This window comes from Sceloporus occidentalis, unplaced genomic scaffold, assembly GCF_023333645.1.
Source record: "Sceloporus occidentalis isolate IW3139 unplaced genomic scaffold, rSceOcc1.0.p SCAF_4, whole genome shotgun sequence".
NCBI classification, from domain to species: Eukaryota; Metazoa; Chordata; class Lepidosauria; order Squamata; family Phrynosomatidae; genus Sceloporus; species Sceloporus occidentalis.
The window spans coordinates 28,212,970-28,233,581 of NW_028316984.1; the positions used below are offsets into that span (position 1 = coordinate 28,212,970).

The 20,612-nt window shown below is 38.2% G+C and overlaps 1 protein-coding gene across 6 annotated transcripts in view; it reads right to left on the reverse strand.

The window, feature by feature from the left end:
- The window catches only part of MYO1B (myosin IB), a 156,565-nt gene that overhangs the window by 13,439 nt on the left and 122,514 nt on the right, over positions 1 to 20,612 (reverse strand). For 5 of the 6 annotated variants that reach the window (XM_089519562.1, XM_089519561.1, XM_089519564.1 and 2 more), the window contains 11 exons: positions 18,603 to 18,803; positions 18,017 to 18,243; positions 17,161 to 17,361; positions 15,524 to 15,617; positions 14,167 to 14,316; positions 13,180 to 13,248; positions 10,537 to 10,623; positions 10,147 to 10,233; positions 5,951 to 6,037; positions 2,181 to 2,255; positions 1,210 to 1,344 (listed from right to left, as the gene is read on the reverse strand). In XM_089519562.1, the coding sequence (XP_089375688.1) occupies positions 1,210 to 1,344; positions 2,181 to 2,255; positions 5,951 to 6,037; positions 10,147 to 10,233; positions 10,537 to 10,623; positions 13,180 to 13,248; positions 14,167 to 14,316; positions 15,524 to 15,617; positions 17,161 to 17,361; positions 18,017 to 18,243; positions 18,603 to 18,803 (1,413 nt within the window). The remainder of the gene's footprint in view (positions 1 to 1,209; positions 1,345 to 2,180; positions 2,256 to 5,950; positions 6,038 to 10,146; positions 10,234 to 10,536; positions 10,624 to 13,179; positions 13,249 to 14,166; positions 14,317 to 15,523; positions 15,618 to 17,160; positions 17,362 to 18,016; positions 18,244 to 18,602; positions 18,804 to 20,612) is intronic. The other variant, XM_089519563.1, reaches the window with a different exon arrangement.

Consider the following 20,612-nt stretch of genomic DNA (forward strand, 5'->3'; position numbering starts at 1 on the left):
TTGTTGAACTCACCCCCTTATAGTTTGTGAGTGAGTGGCAGCAGTACAGGCATTTAACCTATAGTGGCTAAAGCTTGAATAGTTGTACTGGTCAATTTGACTGAACCCATTTTCAATAATTAAAAAGTATAATGGGAATATACCTTAGATAGCTAAATAGAGAGAGATTCTGTTTTCAACTAGTTTGCCTGGGATGTTCCAGAAAATACAGAAACCAAAATGTGGCCCACAGACCACAAGCAACCCAGAACCCTCCCTTTCCAGCCCCGGAAGCCCCCTATGAGTCTCCAAAAATCTCCCAACCCTACCTAGTTTTTTAAAAAAGGTTTAAAACTGACACAATTTCCAGATGCCTTTGGCCAAAAATTGTATAGAAAGCCCCCAATATGGCTCCTGTGCAGTTGCCACCCTGATACAGATAATTCCATACTGGACTCTGCTTGATTTCTTTTATTATCCTAATATTTACCCTTCTTAGACCTGGGATTTAAGGGCTACTTTTACTCACAACTTGATGACAATCCAGGGACTTAGATCAGACTCTGCTCTGGAGCAGAGAAGGCCGCACCACTCAATTTTTAGCTGCTGTGATGAGCTGCAGTGTGTCACCGTAGCTGCTATTTTGGTTAACTGGAAGTGAGGATGCACCAGCTTTATGGGTCATTTTGTGGTTTTTGTGTTGGCTGTTCTTGTGTGAGGGACCCTTTGTAATAACATTCTAAAGTGTCCTGAAGCTGTTTTTGGTGTTTGGGGGGCAGACAAAATGGGAGGTGAATCAGTGGGACCCCAAGAGCTGCCCTGGAGACTGCAGCATCTCTGTGGGTCACACATTACCCATTCTGACTTATCATTCCTTTTTCATGGCACTGGATGTATTGAACCTGCACTTAATAGATGGAACCTAACAGCAATTCACTTCCTTTGAATCAAGATCTTTAAAAACAATGATATCTTCTTCCCTGACACTGGAATCAATACATGTACACACACATACATATACACATACAACAGCTAAAACATTTTAAGTAAAAAAATTAGAGACTCTTGACATCATGGAGTGCTTTGCTGCCTTGGCCCTTTATTATTGGCTTTTACTGTAAAGTTTTATTTGGTATGCTACTTGGACAACCTGTGGTAGAAATCTAGTTTATAAATTAAAAAAACTCAGACCTAATATATAAACACACAATAAAATTACTCTTTTATTACCCTCCACAAATGGAATATCCTCTTCAGTTGCTTATGAGTTGAATCCAAGAAGAGATAAGGCCTTGCAGGCCAGTTTTTATCTACTGGTGACAAGGAAGGCATCTTATTCTTCATTTCCCAAAAATACTTTTGTATCTACATTTTTTAAAAAAGAAAAAGAATAATAATCTTTGATTATATCACTATTTAACACTGAAGCATTTTAAGCGGACATACTCTCTATTCACAACATCCAGTTTCATTTTAATCTAAAAGCTGTGATGTTTCTGGTTACAGCTGATTAAAAAAAGCTTGATTTTAAAGTTGATTTAAAATCCCGACTTGTGTAGAGTACTCTTAGCCATATTACTTCAGACAGAGTAATTACTTCACAGAAACCCATCCATTTTCTGGCTGGTTTACCTGTAATGTGAAAAGGGGAGGCAAATAGGCTTTGTGCCTACATAAAGATAGCTATTTTCTCACAGAAATTGCCTTCCCTGACTGGGCTATCAAAAGTTTCCTAGCCCTGTCCTAAGAAACAAGATACATTTCTAAGCACTAAAAACAGCCTTCGTTTCCATTTGCTGCCTTTACAGAACATTCTGTATAGATGTGAGTCAAGTTTGTGGGGCAGTTCTAAAGGTTCAATGGCCTTGATGAAAGCTTCAGAATAGAACTACAAATGTACAATATAGGTAGATAGGTAGGCAGAAAAATTTAGAGGTAGTGGCTAAATATGAAAGTCAAGATTATTATAATTCTAGATACATATAAGAGATACCACCTCTTATATGTATCTTATATGTGCAATCTGTCTGTAGCACAGGTAATTCAGATAACCAAGGAGAGGCATCAACATTATAAAATAGTAAAATCCTTTTACATTTATACTGAAACATCTAATCTTAGTTTTACTATTGTTTTCTAAAGAAAGGATATAAAATGAATGTAACAGCTACAACAATATTTTTAAGCACAACAATACGTACAATTTTCTGAAGTATGAATTCATAAATTTTCCTTCCTGCGTTGGCTCGGAAGAATTTCCTGTACTCCCTGCGGACCTGATAAATTAAAACCTCAAAGTAAATACTCTGCTTTTGTTTTGTTTTCTCAAAAGTATAAGCAAGGCACTTAATAGCAAGCCAATAAATTTTAGTTGTGTCCTCAAAAAGTCAAGTGCATAATCCAGGTTCCTTCTAGAGAAAGAAAACTAGGGCAGACAGAGGCAAAGTAGAAATGCTTTTGGATCTTGCTTGCTTCTATTATGATTTTAAATGATTTTAATTCTATTTTATAATATTGTTGTATTATAAATTAGTTTAAGGATTGGGGATAATGGGATTTATTTTACTGTGTTGTATGTTTTATTGTTGTAAACTGAATCTTTTTGAAGAGGCAAGGTGAAAGTAAATGTTGTTGTTATTGTTATTATATAAGGAATCAACATTCTCATATTTATCTGTTCCTGTTAGTAAAACTTATCTCAGCCATACTATCTCAGGCTGCAGACAGGGACTGACTTGATTGAATGTTCCTCCATATGAAAAAAAATTATCCTGACTAATATTACAATTCTTTTTGTGCACATCTTTTTTTGTATCAAGGAACATTCAATAAAGTGAGCATGCACTTGCAGTCTGAGGTAGAACACCTCAGTCAGAGGTTTATCACTATAAGGCTTCATCATCCATATGGTTATTTAACATGAGATTTATAGCACAAAGGGAAAATACTTTTTCATGCAATCCCTACCACCAATAGTGGGACCTTGGTATCTGTGGGGGGATCTGTTCCAGACCACCCGTGCATACTAAAATTTGCAGAACCTCAAGTCCTGTTGTCCCTAGTGGTGGAGCAGCCATGTGCACATGCTGCCACTGGAGACAATAGGGACTTACCATCCACGGATGGCAAGTCCGCAGATAGCGAGGCCCCACTGACTTTGTTTTGAGTTAATTTGTAGAATCATTACCCAATTAATGTAATGAAGGGGAATTGCACTTTCAGTAGACTGACATCTCCTCCTTCCCCGCCACAAGTTACTTACCTAGAAAGTGCTTTCATTTGTGTATTCTTCCATACCCGTATGTTAGTATTTTCCAGAAAGCGATTACTGTTAGATTTCAAAGGAAATCCCTACTTAGCCCACTAGGTTTTTCCACTTCATTGATCCTGGTGTCTCCTGTGTCATTTATTTTGACATTATTGACCTATAATTGCAGAAGTTGACTGTCCTCTTAAAAGTTTTATCTGTGATTTGTAAATCTGTTTACCTCAGTTTAACATTAAAAACAATGTTTCATTGTTTGCAGCATTCCAAAAATCTACTCTAATACTGGAGTACACTGGGTCTCCTTAACATTGGCATAGTTTTATTCACATTGGTTAAACAATTGTCTCAGGGCTAGCAGAAAGCTCTGAAGGATCAAAGCAAAGCAAAGTAGAAATGCTGGGCTCCATAGAAAATAATGGAAGGAGGAAAGAGGTTGTATGCAAGAATATACAGAGGGGAAAATACAAAAACAGGGGGAAATATTCTGGTGTCCATCAACTGGTATAAAATATTTCTTGAACAATGGGCCCTTTGTATACGTGGGGGATCCATTCTGGATTCCCCCCCCCAATGTATGGCAAAAAACATGGGACTGATTTTAATGGCCACTGCTTGTGTGCACGCACCATTTTAAGTCCCTGGGCTTGCCGTGCACAGAAGCTTAAGTCCACATATGGCAAGCCCATGGTATGGAGAAGGCGGGCTGTATATTCATTAAATTATTTTTCCTACCCTACTCTGGAAAGTTTATGAGGACAATATGATCTCCAATTAGATTATGTGTGGTAATTTCACCTTTTGTTTCATTTCAGCATAGGTGAAGCAGTTTAGTAAATGAAACATTAAAAAAAAACCCGTGAGGAATGGGAAGAGGAAACAGAGAACAACCCCATTACACACTGAGGCACAGAAAAGAGCATGCAGTTGTTCAGGTTTACTAAAATAAAGCTTTACCAACATTGCAAACAGTTGCTAGGGACCACAGTGACTTCAAAGTTGAATTATTGATCACTTTAAAAAATCTCCCCTCCCAAAATTTTTTCAATGAAATTACATTGGCAGGGTGTGAGAGAACCAGCCTTACTTTTTCCTCAGAGTAATATTGTATCTCAAGATATAAACATTCCACTGCCAGAAATGTGCTTGAAGATGAAATCTGGCATACACATAGGCACTCTTTCATAAAATATATAGCTGCACTCCTTGATGTGACAAAAGAAGACTCATTAGATGGAATTATTTGAAATGTTGCATAGCTTACAAAGAGGTTTGAATTATGCTACAGCCAGAGGCTAGGCCTGTTAAGTGAGATTCCATTTGGAAACCTTGAGGTTTTCCATTAAAAGAGGTGAAAACAAGACCTTAGCTAAGTTTTTAAAAGTCTCTTTAAAAGAGTTACACAGAAGTCCCAGTTATTGTTTCTAACCATTAGTATGCTATGCAAAACACATATGACCCAGCCCTAAGGATACACATGACAGAATGAATGCACCCACCTAATCATGGCACTTGCCCCCGTCTCTTTAAGTAGGTTTTTCCCCAGTTGGGCTCTCTTACTGAAAGCCTATCTTGCTGGGTGAGTGGGAGAAGGTTTATGGGGCAGGGTAAAGTAATCTATGACATGTGATTTGGGTTTTTACCCTCAAAGAACAGATATATAAAAACTAACCATCTGAATTTGTACCTTAGAACTAATGCTTAAAAAAAAACAGGATGAAAATTTGCAAAGAAAGGCCCCAGTTTTTAAAGAGGCACCTTCATTCTGCCCTGTCTTAGTCTAAAAAAAGTTTATCTAAAACTCATTACCTGATTTAATCAGGGGACAGTCAAAAAGGTGCATCAACAAAATCAAGACAAGACGAAACTGTAGCTGCCTTAAGTTTAAAGGAACTTCATGTATATCTGACTGAAACCTAGTACTATGCTGGTGGTCCCTGAGAGGGGCTGTGCTGACACTCAAGTGCAATCTCTGTGAAATATTATCTCCACTTGGAAATTTATATGTGAAACTGTTGTGATTTGTATAAGCATGGCAAATCAAGATGTTTTGTCTGATCACATAAACTGGAGTGGCAGCATATACAGTTCATGGCAAGGAAGCATCATTTCATACAAGTGATGCCTACAAAGTGAGAGAAAACCCAGTTGTGACTGCCTGCCCCATATGTCCCTAAAGATCTTGCCTAGAGACCATCAAGCAAGGATCCATCCTCAGCTGGGGTACTCTGAAGAAATATTTACTGGACTCTATATTTAGACATTCTGGGAAATATTGTACCAACAAAGCAAAGAAATCTGAATTCACAATTAGTTCCTATTGCAGGAAGAAGAGGATAAGAAAAACAAACATGTAAATCATTCAAATCTCAAGTGTTGCCAAAGCAGGCCAATTGCAATGGCACTCCTTTAATAGAAACTATTATTTCTTTGAGAAGTCACACTCCTAGTGAAGTTAGCAATATCTTGAACTGCATGCTTGCATGTACACACATGTGTTTGCTCTCACACACAAACAAAAATACACACTTAATAATATACAATAGTTTTGTTTTGTTTTTAAATCCATGGGGAAATAATTTCCTTAAAGGTCATGCTTGCCATAGCAACCCAAGAGCACCAAAAGTTTATTATGCGTTAGTAGATGCAACACTTTATTTAGAATTCATAATTTATTTAGAATAAGGGAGTTGTTTGAGAGAGTACCTTTAATCCAAGCCAGTAAGCCCAAATGACTGCCACAGCATGCTTACGCCTAGCCTCCTCCTTCAAGCGTTTCAACTCCCTTCGAGCCTAAAATGTTTAGATAGTGAATCATAGAGACAGCCCAATGCAGACAGCTCAATGACCAGGGGAAAAAGAATGCTCCCACTGACAGAATAGCTGATACAGGAAGATGGAAGAACACAGTGCAACCTTTGGTGACCCAAGTGGGTCAGGGTAAGACAGGGTGAAAGTCAGCGGGCCCTCAGCACTGCTCCACCAATAAGCATAAATTAATCAGGTGCAGCAGACATTCCACTGGCCAAAAGCTTAGTCCTTCATAATTTTAATGAAAAAACCTTTATGCATAGCTTCAGCTCAACAGGAGGTTAATTCAGACCAAATATTAGAAACCAGCCAATGTATGTTGTTCGGCAGTAGGAGTGCAAATGAAGTGAAGTACAAACGGACCAAATCAGAGACACAGCATAAGTACTCAGGATCACAGGAATAAGGGCACATCCATTCCACATTCATTTTATATTGCCATTAGGCCTTTGATGTCATTGCACTTTCTTCCAAAATCTTGTAAATGAGTATTTACTTGGTTGTCATATGAATCTATGTATGAATATCATAACATAAAAACATGACTGTATGGTATGTAAAACAAGGCCTATAGGTGTGTGTGTGTGTGTGTGTGTGTTCCTGTTGCTCCTTTATGGAATTTTAGTAGTAGTAGATGACAAATGTTGACTGTGTCTGAATTGCTGAATATGAAGTAATATCCCAGCAGCTATCATTATGCACCTGCAACATTAATATCTCAGTTAATCTTACTGAAAATTGTCTTGGAAATTTTGCTGTTTGAAATCCCTTGCTGATAAACTGCAACCTGTTATCTTAAGTCTGTATTTAAATAAATGATCATACAAGGAAGCATGCTTGTGTACAGTACAATACAGTTGTCCCTCCATATTCGCTAGGGTTAGGGGAACAAAACCCCCATGAATATGGAAAAACCACAAATAACAAAAACACTATTTTTACCTGAGAGGACACCTCTCTAGGAATCTCTAGGTCCTCCAGTGCAACTCTGTGGTCAATGTCCAACATACACTGACCATAGAATGGCACTGGAGTAGCTACAAATGGTCTTTCAGTGCAACTTTTAGTTAAAGTTGACCACAGAGTTGCACTGGAGGACCTAGACAGTCCTAGAGAGAACATATTAATAAAATCCGTGAATAATAAAATCCGCAAATATCAAAGCCGCAAATATGGAGGGATGACTGTATTCACTTACCTAGAACTAAGCATAAATGAACTCAGTACAACGTACATCTGGGTAGATATGTCTAGGTTTATGTTGTTATTTCAATTAAGTTCAGTTATGCTTAGTTCTAGATAAGTGAGTATTGAACTGTACATAAGGGTGCTTTTTTGTTAGTACAATTAGTACTCAAGCAACTGCACTATAAATATTTCCATGTGTTTTGACCCGATGCAAACTCCTTCCATCATCACTCTCTGCACTACAGTGGCAGTTTCATTTAAAAGACTGCAGATAATTTTGTGATTAGGGAGAGATCCTCCTGAAGTTGCTGTACTGCATCTCTTCTACACTTTTCTTCACCTGTGGCTTACATTATTTGTTGTTATTGTTAATAGCCAGCAAACTAACTTCTACTTATGGAGCTCTAGTGGCGCAGTGGTTAAATGCCTGTAAACCGCTTAGGGAGCGCTTAAGTACACTGATAAGCAGTATAGAAATGTACTTGCTATTGCTATTGCTACTTATGGCAACCCTATGGATGAGAAACCTCCAAGACCTCCTGTTATTAATAGGTCTGCTTGGGTCTCAACAAAATACCCTTAGGCCTAATTGAACTATTCTACTCTTCTGACCCAAAATTTCCTACTTGGAGTAACAGAAGCTTTCCAAGATCCTGGGCAGTTGTGGTTCTGAAGCCAAACATCAATGCCTTTTAAGTAGAGATAGCTACCTGCACAGTATGAACTTTGCAACTAAGCTAGCACCTCACCTCCCAAACACAAGTCACTGACATTTAAAGCAAGCTGTTTATATGTGCCAAGAGCAGCAAGTACAGTGGTGTTAGCAGATTCTTGAGAAAGGGTTGCTGCCCCTTGGACTACTTCAAGCTGCCATTTAACATGGGCTTCCACTCCATTGTTGCAGAAATTATCCAAACAAGGTAGCTGATTGCAGTGCTGAAGAAGTGAATGCCGAGAAAGGCAGGTTAAAGAACCAACAGCCACTGCAGCTCAGCTGCATGTCTGCATGTATATACGTGGTAGGGTTGACTAAAGTGGGTCTAGTTTTTTGCTCTGATTAATTGCCAAAATAAAAGAAGCTGCAACATCATTCCTAAAACTAGCTAACATTGAAATTCATTGATTTTTTTTAGCGCTATAATATAGTGCTATGTATCTTGGAACATCTGGACATGATGCAATATTAGACTTCTAATGGCAAAAACTCTTTTCAAAGTTAAGTTACAACTGAAGTAAAAAGCAGACTGAATGTCTCGTACAGAAACTTTGGAAAACTATACTATTATGGCCCACTACAACTACATTACACTGGTTTAATATAGTGTTTAAATTACTATACTATAATGTAACCCAAGTATCTCCAACAGGCAAAGGCTGCTACAGTTTGCCATAAATTCCTCTTTCTATGATAACTAGTAATCTGAAGATAAACTCAATGGAACTGAGGGCCGAATTCTCCAACCACAGACTACTGTTATGCTCATAATTTTGCCTTCCCCTCATCAAAATGGTTTTTAAGGCAGAAGAAGACGATCGGTACTTAGACCAGGACTCAGGAACCATTGGCTCTCTAGATTCTGATGATTTCTAACTGCTGACCAGAAAAACTAACGTTTTGGGGAGCTTGAGTCCAACCTATGGCCTACTCTCTAAAGTACCTCTCAAGACCCAAAAATAAATATTTTCTATATGTTATCTTCTATAAATTATCAGATTTTATGTCTCCTTTGCAAATACTGGTAAATTTCCCTATTATACAGTTTTACATTCCTTTGAAAGAATTTCCAGAGTGATAGCTGTATTAGGCTGCTGCAGCAGAAACAACAAATAGTCTTGTGGCACCTTAATTGTTTAATTTGGCATATGTTTTCATGGACAGCACCCCATTTCATTAGGTGTAAGATGCATCTGATAGAGTGGACATATGCTGACAGATGTTTACGCTTGATAAAGTGTGTTGCTTTTTAATGGGCCCCAAGATGTTTCACTCCTTGGCACATGCGCTGTTAATTTATTTTTTAAAATACAGGAGAGTCTAATGCTGCAACATGCAGTAGCCACATGTTATGTTGATGTTTCAGGAATTCAAACAGTGAGATGCAATGAACCACACTTAAAAGACTTCTGTGACTTATGCCTAGATAACCCCTGGCTATCCTGTACATTTTAAAAAATAACATATATACTTGAGTATAAGTCGACTTATTCAAGGTCAAGTTTTGGGGCCAAAATTAGGGATTCTGACATGGCCCGTGGATAAGTCGAGTGTACAACTTTGGGAGACTGCCAGGTTGGAGGAGAGGCTTGAGGGGCAAAGCCCACCTTTCCTCCTCCTCTCCACCTTGGCTGTCCCCACATTGACCCATCAACCTAGGCTTTTGGGGTCAAATTTTTGGCATAAATTTATCAACTTATAGTTGAGTATATATGGTAAATTAGGGAATTATGTCATAACACGGTGTTGAAATGTAAAATAACCATCAAAAATGTGAAACATGAAAGCATAAAACTAATGTGCACTGTTGGGAATGTGTGTTTAGCGTTTAAACTAGTGTGTAAAAAGTAAACAGTATTACAGCATGTGCATGCTACAAAGATATTTTGCTTCAAGACATGCAAGCTTAATTAAATACATTTCACAGCACTGAGTCCATTCATTTTCAATCTAAATGCCTAATTACCCGTTAACAAGCAATTAGTGCTGTAAAGCTGGACATATCTAGATTTTATTTTTCTAATAAGAATTTTTTTTTTCATGTTAAGTGTGGCAAAGATGAAATGGATGGTTATTAGCAATCACATGCTCATGTTTAGTAAGCTACTAAATATGGTTAATTTTTGCTTTTTTTTTTCTAATGATGTTGGATGGGGAAGAGGAGGCACATGACACTTGCAGGTAGTACCTTAAATCCAAGCCAGCAAGCCCAAATAACAGCAATAGCAAGTTTATTCCTAGCCTCCTCCTTCAGCCGCCTCAGTTCCCTTCGCGCCTGTGGTGCATTTAAAAATGAATTACAGAACATTCAGAGAGAGAAAAAAGTTCCTTCAAGTTCCCAATGGAAACAGAGAGAGAGAGAGAGAGAGACCAAGTCATTCCATACAGTATAAATAGAAATATGTGATGGCTAGACTGAAACTGGTTAAGAGTAGAACTGCAAAGACAGAGAAAGAGATAGAGAAAGATATGCTGAAGGAATACACTAAGCAGCTGAAGACATTTCTCTAGTCTACTTAGACCACCTTTGTCCATGCAGTAGCCTTCAACAAATGGAAGCCTGTTTGTCTTTTCCTACCTGAGCACCGTGCCAATATGCTGTAATAGTTGTGACAGCTTCCTCACAGCGCTTCTGGTGCTTGAGTTCACGCAGAAGTTTTCGGGCCTGTTAAAAAAAAAGTCAACATCACAGAGTTAACACTCACAAATATATACAGCTGTAAAGAAAGACATGGTATGATTGGGTCCCTCTCCCTACCCATCCATTTTACTCCTCACAAAAACCCATATAGTTTTTAATGGGGTTTTCAGGCTATGTGGCCATGTTCTGGAAGAGTTTATTCCTGATGTTTATTCCTGATGTTTTGTCAATATCTGTGGCTAGCATCTTCTCCGAAGATGCCAGCCAGAGATGCTGGTGAAATGTCAGGAATAAACTTTGGGCCACATAGCCCGAAAAATCCACAAAGAACTATGGATGCCAGCCGTGAAAGTTTTCATCTTCACAATATTGCATATATATTTTTAATTTATTGTATATACTCATGTATAAATCTAGAAATTTTAGTCAATAAATTGATCCAAAAAACCTGAATCAACTTCTCTACAGGTCAATGTATGTACTGTATTTTAACTCTTATTAAAAAAGGAACCATCCCTGGTGAAAGGTAAGAGTATCATCTATCCTGAAAGCACTGACCCCCTTCTAGTCTCTCATCCATCCAGCGTTTAAGATGAGCACAGTTATGCCTGTTGGAATTTTGTAAGTTCTTTGGCATTGTTTTCCTTTGCTTCATCTTTTACATGCTTTGTTACATCCCCTAGGTTTTACACTCGATTTACCATATGATACGATCATATCAAAATGATATGATACGGTCATATCAAAATCCATAATTTTGGCCCTCAAACCTGCCTTCAACTTATACATGAAGTCAGCTTATAGTCGATTATATACAGTAAATCTGATGCTATGCAATTCTGCACAGTTTCCAGGTTCAGGTTTTAACACATTATAAAGAGCAAGTGTTACCATAACTAACAGAGAATAGCATTTATTAGTTAAGAGCTGCTGCTGCTGTTGTTGTATATCTTCATTTCTGACCTATGGCACCCCTAAAGCGACCCTATCACAGGGTTTTCTTGGCATGTTTCTTCAGAGGGGGTTTGCTACTGTCATCATCTGAGGCTGAGAAACTATGACTTGCCCATGGTTGAACCAGGATTTGAACTCTGGTCCCCTGGTCTTCATTGCTTAAGAGCTATTATTGGCCCTAAACTCATAAAATTCCACTGTTTACTGGGATTTTAAGTTAATGACACCATTCATGTTTTTAGAATAATCAGTAGATGTGTATAATACAAATTCTAAAGCAGGGGTAGGGAATATTTGCTCATACAGATGTTTTGGATTCCCCAAAGTCTCTGCCAGCATGGCTTATGTTAATGGATTATAAGAGCTATTGTCCACACTATCTTGGTTAATATAAACAAAATGCAAAAGTGGGGCAAAAAACCCTGCTGATTATAAACATAATAATCCAAACCATTCTCATTACACCACATTTTACTTAACTAGTGTTCCAGTTTAAGGGTGTAGGGTTTTTTTTTTTGGGGGGGGGGCACAACAGTATACATTAGTTGGGTTATCCTAGCTATTAATGGAACTTTAAGGCTGAAACTAGATCTTTCATGGCCTAGTAGCTATTCTATGAATTAATGAAATCATGTTTTAAAAAAATACAGTTTTCTAGTGAGTAATTGTGAGATTCACAGGTAAGAAATTGTGATCAGAGGAATGCTTAATTCTTCTACTCATTGTTTTTGCCCAGAAACCCAGGAATCCCAATACATGGTTTCAAGTAATCATATGGAACTTGGAGGGCTGGGAGAGTTAGTGGGTAGGGAATAGACTGAGGACTCCCTGCAAACCACCCCTTTATAACTTGATTTTGCCACAGTGGAACATCAGTAGGGGTTTGGAAAGTCAGTCTGGCCATATGCAGTGCAGTTCTGATCTAAGAAGTTGTAATTACTTGTTATGTGTCAACATGCCCTAAAAAAGAAAATATCTGATTGGAAGGATGCAATAGCAAACAGAAAGATTTACACCCACAGTGCTAGGTTCTGTTGAAAGTCATGTTTACATAACATCTTCAGGTCAGTGTTAAGGTGCAGCATATTTACATTCCTGATTAAGTGATAACCCTATACCAAGCAAACTGAATAAATAAATAAGTAAATAAATAAATAAAGCTTAAATTCCCATAGAGAAGGACTATCATTTCCAGCTTTAGCTAAACTATTATATACTGTATATACTCATGTATAAGTCTAGAAATTTTAGTCAAAAAGTTGACCCAAAACACCTGAGTCAACTTATCTAAAGATCAATGTAAATATTGTACTTTAACCCTTATTTTTTTAAAAACAGGAACTATCTCCTGGTGAAAGGCAAGACTGTAATCACTCCTGGAAGTATTGACCCCCATCTACTCTCTCATGCATCTAACGCTTAGTATGAGCACGAACAGTTATGCCCATTGGAATTTTGGTTTTACCCTCAACTTATCCACAGGTCATATCAAAATCCATAATTTTGGTCCCCAAACCTGTCCTCAACTTATACATGAGGTCAACTTACTGTTGTGTATATACAGTATTTCCATTAAACAGCAGTAGAGAGTTCACAGAGGTTAAGGGAATAAAGTTATGAACTCACCTTCCATCCTCTGATGTAAGATTGTACTATGATAGCAGAACTCTTGGTTAGTTGGTACTTCTTTTGTTGCTGCATTAAAAATTAAAGACATTGAAAAGTGATTCAGGATTTTTAAAAACTGGAACAGTGAACACATCAGTTACTAAGTAATGGGTCAAAAGGATAACTGAGAAGAAAACAGACATGTGATGCAAAAATAATGTGTGTTAATGCATCTCTAAGTGGATGAAATGGAGGAGAGGGAGCTGCATATATAAATACTACTCTTCTTTACAACAATTCTATTGTGATGTGTACTATGACTTTATACAAGAGGAAAATTATTATTATTATCCCCCATCTTCTTGTGGTAACTGCTTGAAAACACACTACACACATGCTTCAAGACTTATGAACTTAGACATGATGAGGTATTGTGCCTGAATAAACTAAGGCATGATTAAATAATTGACCACATGTGAAATCGGTTTGAAGCTAGTTTGCAGGTGATGCATGCAATGCTTGTGTTTGTAGCTGCCATAAGCAAATAACAGTAAAGAAAGTTCCCTTGCCACTCCAAGGCTTTCTGCTCACATGATAAGTGGATGGCTCCCCACATCCACAGATCAGGAACAGATCAGGAAGAAACCATGGTAAAACCACAACATAGCCAAGATCTTCTTAAAGCAACAAATCATGGTCATTCTTAATTTTTTTTCAAGGACTGTGATACTGTTTCTGAAGCATTTCCAATTCAAAGTGCTATTTCTGATCACTAAAAGATACATAGAATCATAGGTAGAATATTCCAAATCTTAATCAGAATACTTAAGCAACTACTATGAAAGCTTAGTTATCAAGAGGTGTACAGACTTGAGTTATTGACAATTTTTAAAGATTGGGTGTTTTATTTAATAATGGGTGTTACTCTGCAGTTGTTTATAGTTTATAATGTATTGTTAACTCTACTGGACATTTAGGAAGAGTCAGAATAAAAGCCTTTCTTACAGCATATCTCCTGTACCAGGCAGCCACAACAACCTGGCTCTTCTTCATAAGAAGGAAACGTGTGCGGCACTTCCAGCCTCTGTAGATCTTCTGAATTAGTGTAGCCAAGTCCTCAAGGCGCTGTTTTCTAAGGTCTTCCAGTTTGAAGAGCTACGCAAGATGCAGCAGGAGAAAGGAGAACAATTTAATGTTAACTTTAAAATTACCATATTAGTGCCTTCCTTAGCAAAGAACAGTAGTGTGAGGTTAATAACTGAAGCCTGGATATGGTCAATTTCAGACCTCTAACTCTACTATGATGCTCAGCAGGCAGCTTTGGATATGACATCCTCACACACCCCCACACACTCAATTTAAATTACTTTAGACTGGGTTTATTAATGCAATTTATTGAGATCTGAAGTGGTAAAATGGACCATACCATTTCAGAGTAAAGGTGTGTGTGGTGGTGTCACATTTTTAATGCTTCCATGTAGAAATATACATTACAATAGAAAAAACAGTGCAACAGGGAGCAGGCTAGACTTGAATGAACATGCTAGATTTTTTTCTGTTTGTTGCCCTCAGGAACTTTTAAATGGGGAAAGATTCTCTGCCTGCAATCCAAAATGGTCTACTCTATATCTGTCAACTTCAGCAAACAAAGCCTAAGAGTCATCCTAGGCCATGAGGAGGAAGGCCAAAATATAAGGGGCTCAACAGACGGGTGCTTTGCATCAGTGTGGGCCTGAACTAGGGGTGCGCGGGGGCTGAGCGTTTACACACTTAGCAACCCTACTGTGCACCCTGGGCGCCATCTTGCTGTGTTCCCATACAGACGGGGCATACAATGATGACGTCCGTGCAGTGCAGAGCCCAAACAACATCGTGCCGTGTGCATGTCATCATGGTACGTGAGGGTGCCAATGGTGCCCCACACACAGCCTAAAAAGAACCCATCAGGAGTGGGTTCTTTTTAGGCTCCTGGAGGCTGCAACATTTGGTTGCTGCGGCCTCCATCTAGGGCAGAAAGGGGCTGCACCTCGCCACCCCTTTGTGCCCATCTGTCCAGCCCCTAACTTTAATGTAGGTTAACAGGTTTATTTTCTCGTCTGCAGTTCAGGTGCACTCAAGTAATATTTTGAGAAATGTGTGCTAAATGTGTGTCACTGTGACAAGAGAAAATGCTTTTGCTTTAATTAACTACCCTCATGTGTTTCTCCAAATCTAGAAAAAATTGACCATTCTCCTAGCAGCCTAAACTGTCCTTTTAGGTCAGAATAAAATTCTGGAATTTTACAAAAAACAAAAATAAAGAAGAGGACAAATTGGTATTGAAGCTGTTTTCATGTTAATTGAGGAACATTAGTTGACATACTGTTCTTGGATTGCGGATGAAGATTTTTGATCTACCCAGAGAAAATTCTTCTTCAGGGATTTCTAACTGACCAAATAGTACTTCTACGCCAGCTCTATAAAACAAACAAAAATGGAAGCTATTACACATACCATAAAACCAGCAATTCTTTACTTATGCTTCATTTGCCATGAGCATATTACTATTACTCATTATCACAGATGCTGTCTTTACAAAAACAAAAAAGCCAATAAGTCACCCATTCTGTTTACAAAATTTGACATTCCAGATGTGATGATGATAAGCAGATTAATAGAAGTCAACACCTCTGATCTATAAGTGATATAGAGTTAAAATAATTCCATCCAGATTGTGAAATTTTCCAAGCAGTGAAAGTATATTCTGTTTGAATTAGGAATGCTTTAGGAATTCAGTATTTATGATTGACAAATGAAATATCATTATCTGTACATCTCATATTGATGTACAAATCTGAGCTTAAATTTGGAAGTACTCCAAAGGCTGTGAAGTAGTTTCTAAGCAATTTAAATGTTTTTAAATGTCACCATATATGTATTTAATGTTGATTTTGATAATTTACACCTAAATGCAGAAATGGAACAGAACCATGACTAAAAACATGCAAAAATACAAGACAAATTTAAAATCGTTCAGAAAATTAGTGATTTACCTATTCCTAATTTCAGTAACATGTACAGCACTGAACAGGATGTAAATACAGTCAGCTATTCCCATCCGTAGTCTTGTCATCTGTAAACTGGAGCAGCCGTGAATTATCCTGCCCCATTCTCAATTGTGACGCATACATGCAGCTGTGCCAAAGCAGTCGCATGCACATCACACGGCCATTGAGGAGAATGGGACTTGACGACCTGCAGAATTTGTCCTCCATGGGGGGTGGGGTCTGGAACGGAACCCCCATGGATACAAAGGGCCAACTATACTCATAGGACAAAATAGATTTCTAATTTCAAATTGGAAAACTTGGCAAAGATTCTGAACACTTTCAAATAATTTAGTCTGAAAAGTGAGAGAGACTAAGATAAGCATAGCAGACCACCTTTTTAGTCAGTATTTGTCCAATCTTTGCACCTCTTCTATCATATTCCAGGTGTAAATATGGACATGGTGTTTAAATTGGGAACATCAAATGACCTCATGACTGCTTTGTACCTGGCTAAATACTTTCCTTGCCCTGCCCAGATTATGCCACATTCACATGCAAACAAATTATCTGAATAGTGTATAGCAGAGACCCCAATTTTGCATACTTCTTCCAACTAATATTAGGAACCTTTGTAGCAGCATGCAAAATTATAGCTTTTTATCTGGAACAATGATGCCATAATCAAGTCTCCATAGCATACAGTCCAGGAAGGGCAAAAAAGATGGATTAGCAATGGTCTATTCATACGTCAATTCTTAAAACTGGTTCTCCCTGGGTAAACAGACATGTAACATTAACAATTGCTAAACTGTGAATTATGCAATGTGGCTTGGGGTATGCATCTCTTTTCTGTCTCTGACAAAAAATAAATTACTCACTTTTGCCCTTAACCATGGTTGAGTGACATAGTATTGGGTCCTTTGCTGGGAGAAAAGAAGGGTATGATTCGAATAAATAATTGAACTCTTACCTGGCAGGGCCTCTCCATTGTGGCCACGTCTGTTTACAAAGCATTTTATATCTTTCTAGACAAGGCTCATAAAGTTGCCTGAATGCATATCCTGCCCTTCTAACACGGACATTTTCTAGCAAACCCAAATAACGAACCTGATGACAAACTAGCGCTTCATTGAAAATGTGGGCTGCTTTTTTATCATTTGGCTTAATGCACCTGCAAATAAGAGAACATATGTTTACAAACTTATACAGCCATATCTTTAGGCAACATGAAAGGATTTTTCTAATCAGTTTTAAAGCAATATTTTACAAAATCTGAAAAATAAAGAGTGCCATGGTATGGATCCAGACTTTGTCTCTGCTGGTGCCAGACGTATCCCCTGATGTGAAAGTAGTGGGGAAAAGGTGACTTGTTCAAATTAACAGTTATAAATTCAATTTATATTAATGTATGCATTTATTTATTTAATAGATTAATGTACAACCTTTCTCTCTGCCAGACTCCCGAGGTGATGCAGAATGGAGAAATACATTTAAAACCATACATTGCTTTAAAAACAAACTAAAATATTATTTAAAAATAATTTAAATATGTGACAGTTGACTAAATTCTTCTACTTGGGCTTAGTACATATATTCCCATCATTAATCACATTCCTTTGTTTAACAATAATTCATCATCACATTGCATCCATATACGTAAATCCATAAATCCACACTTTCATTTTTTTTCAAGTAGTTGTCTATGATCAAATAAAAATGCTTCCTCTTTTTTTCAATGGTGTCCTTTGAATTTCTTGACTGTTCTGCTTTGAATATATTAAGAATAACCACTCTCAAAGTCATTGTTTTAATTCTTTGAACTTTACCTGATGTAATTGGGATTTTTTGTTTGCAGGTTCTTCATCAAGGTTGCCACAGAAGCCTTGAATTGTGAACCTGCTGTTGGGGGCCTCTTTAAATTAATCTTGGCAGGGTTTCCTTCTGGGAATAAGACTTTAATGAGGGAGTGGTTGGCCTTCCACATGGCTTGGGACAGATCACGGTAAAGCAGGTCATTATTCTTGTCAACAAATCCTTCTACCTGGTACATCACCTAAAAGGGCAGACCAAGAGTCTCAATAAACAAGAGATAATCAATTGGGGGCTCAGTGGAGGAGCAGCCACCAAGAACAATTCATTCACATTGCCTAAATGCTCCTTTTGTATGTTCAGAATTTAGCCCCAAACTTTGAACCATAAACACATTGGGAAGTGACTTTACACTAGCCTGACTTGTCTCTTCAGCTGTGGAAGAGATGTACTGAAAAACATGGAAGAAAAGCTATGGTGCTTGTGGTTCTCTTCTGTGCATACATATTTGGCTTATATCTTTCCATAGAAGGTCAAAATTATGTTTTAATTATGTCAAGTTAGAATGTCAGCAATGTGGACAAACAACAAAAATGTATTTACCTTGCCAGCATAATGTTGAATTCTGAAGCAACTATGCGGCAGAGAAGTATCATTCAAAAAACGTGCACATTTGCTCATCCTGCTTTCAAAGTGCTGGTGAGTAGCACAGACCTGGTTCAGCTTCTCTAGGAATGTCTCATCAGTAACAGCCCCTGGCCTTAGGCATTCTTCATCAAGCATAGCAAGAATTCCATTCTGGTTCTACCATGTAACAAAAAGCTTCATTTCATTATTTAGGCGTATCATATATATCCCTTACAGTTCACAGTAAAACACTGAAAAACTGGGTCAAATTTGAACATAGTAAAACCCTAGCCTGGAAACAGTGCAGATCAAAAGGAGTTGAAAACCAGAGTTCCCAATGTTACAAAACATATACTTTGGTCAAATTTATCTGAGTCAGCATGCAGAGATATCACAGCAGTGGATGACATAAGGTTGATACGTGGTCTATGTGGCCCTCACACACTCACCCCAACAACTACCACTAAATTTCAGTGATGCAATTATGAAAACAACAATTATGTCTGCGTTTAGGGGGACATATGTTCCTGCAAGCCTCTGGGAAATACATTCCCCTCTAAATCAAGTCACACATCTTATTTTATGAAACAAAAGGCCCCATACAGACAGGCCAAAATAAAGCTGCTTCAGGTCACTTTGGAGGTATGCTGTTTAAATGATGCATGCATCCTAAGAGTCTGAAAGTCACGCCAAAGCCACGATCAAGTCCTAAGGACTGGAGCGCAGCTTTGGCGCAGCTACCAGACTCTTAGGACACATGCGTCATTTAAGCAGCATACATCCAAAGTGACCCAAAGCAGTTTTATTTTGGCAGTCTGTATGGGGCCAACACACACACACACACACACACCAAAGTTTGGCTACTGGAAGTTCTACCCACCCACACACCATTTCAGGAGACATTTTAAAGGTTTTCCATTTAGAAATTCCTAAGAACTTTTATCCCTCAACCATAGTCTTTAGACTGATGTTGCAGGTATCTGAGAAAGAATCTGTCTGTCACTGGCTGAAAGATCACTATAAGAAAGAATGGAAAGGAAGAGACAATTAGACTTTTCCCCATCGTGATAAACCCCTACCACCAAGTACCTTCCCTACAAATGACAAAAAAGGGAAATATCCTCTCAGTGAAAAAGTGGCACGTGGCATCAGCAGATTAGCAGACTGGAATCTCTCCTCTTTCTCAATTTTGCCAACTGTCAAAGGAAAACTGCTGATTCCTCAATCAATCTATCATTTTATTTGCAACCACACTTCCCTCCAAGGGCTGACTCAGTGTGGGCACGACGTTGCCTAAAAGCCAGCAGGCTCCTTCAGACACCAAGAGGAGGAATGAAGAGGTGCCAACTAAGTGGCTGAGCCCTGTGCTTTGCATGGAGAACATTCCAGCTTGAATGCCTGACATCTCTAGTTGGACAATGATGGAAACAACCCAGCTTCAGACTCTAGAAGGTTGCTGCCAGTCAAAATGGGCAGCACTGGGCTAGAAGGATTCAATAATATAGTGGAAGATCATGAAGATGATTTTAGCCATGACTGCAAGGAAAATCCAAAAATTCAGGCAGTTACATTGATCTTAATAAACAAGTGATGTTTGTTTTCAGCTCCACCAGCTGCAGGCCTTTTGGGAACCTAGCGAGTCTTAATTTCTCATGCAAGACCAAGGAATCCCCCAATACTATGCATCTCAACAATGCTGAAGGGAGATGAAAATGGTGGCTGCCATTCTCCCACAGTTCATTTTTACAGCCAGTTTCCACATATATTCAGAACACTTGGTGAATATCTTTCTTATCTTTCTTATCATGACTCAGAGTTTCATAACGTGACTACTCACAATACTGACATTTCAAGAAGAAAGAGCTTTGAGTGATCAAACAGAACACCTAAAGTTCAGCACATAGCTGATGCCTGTCAGACAATATCTGCTTACAAAGAGGTGTCAATTTGACTACTACTAGCATACTAGCATGTCAAGCTAATAGG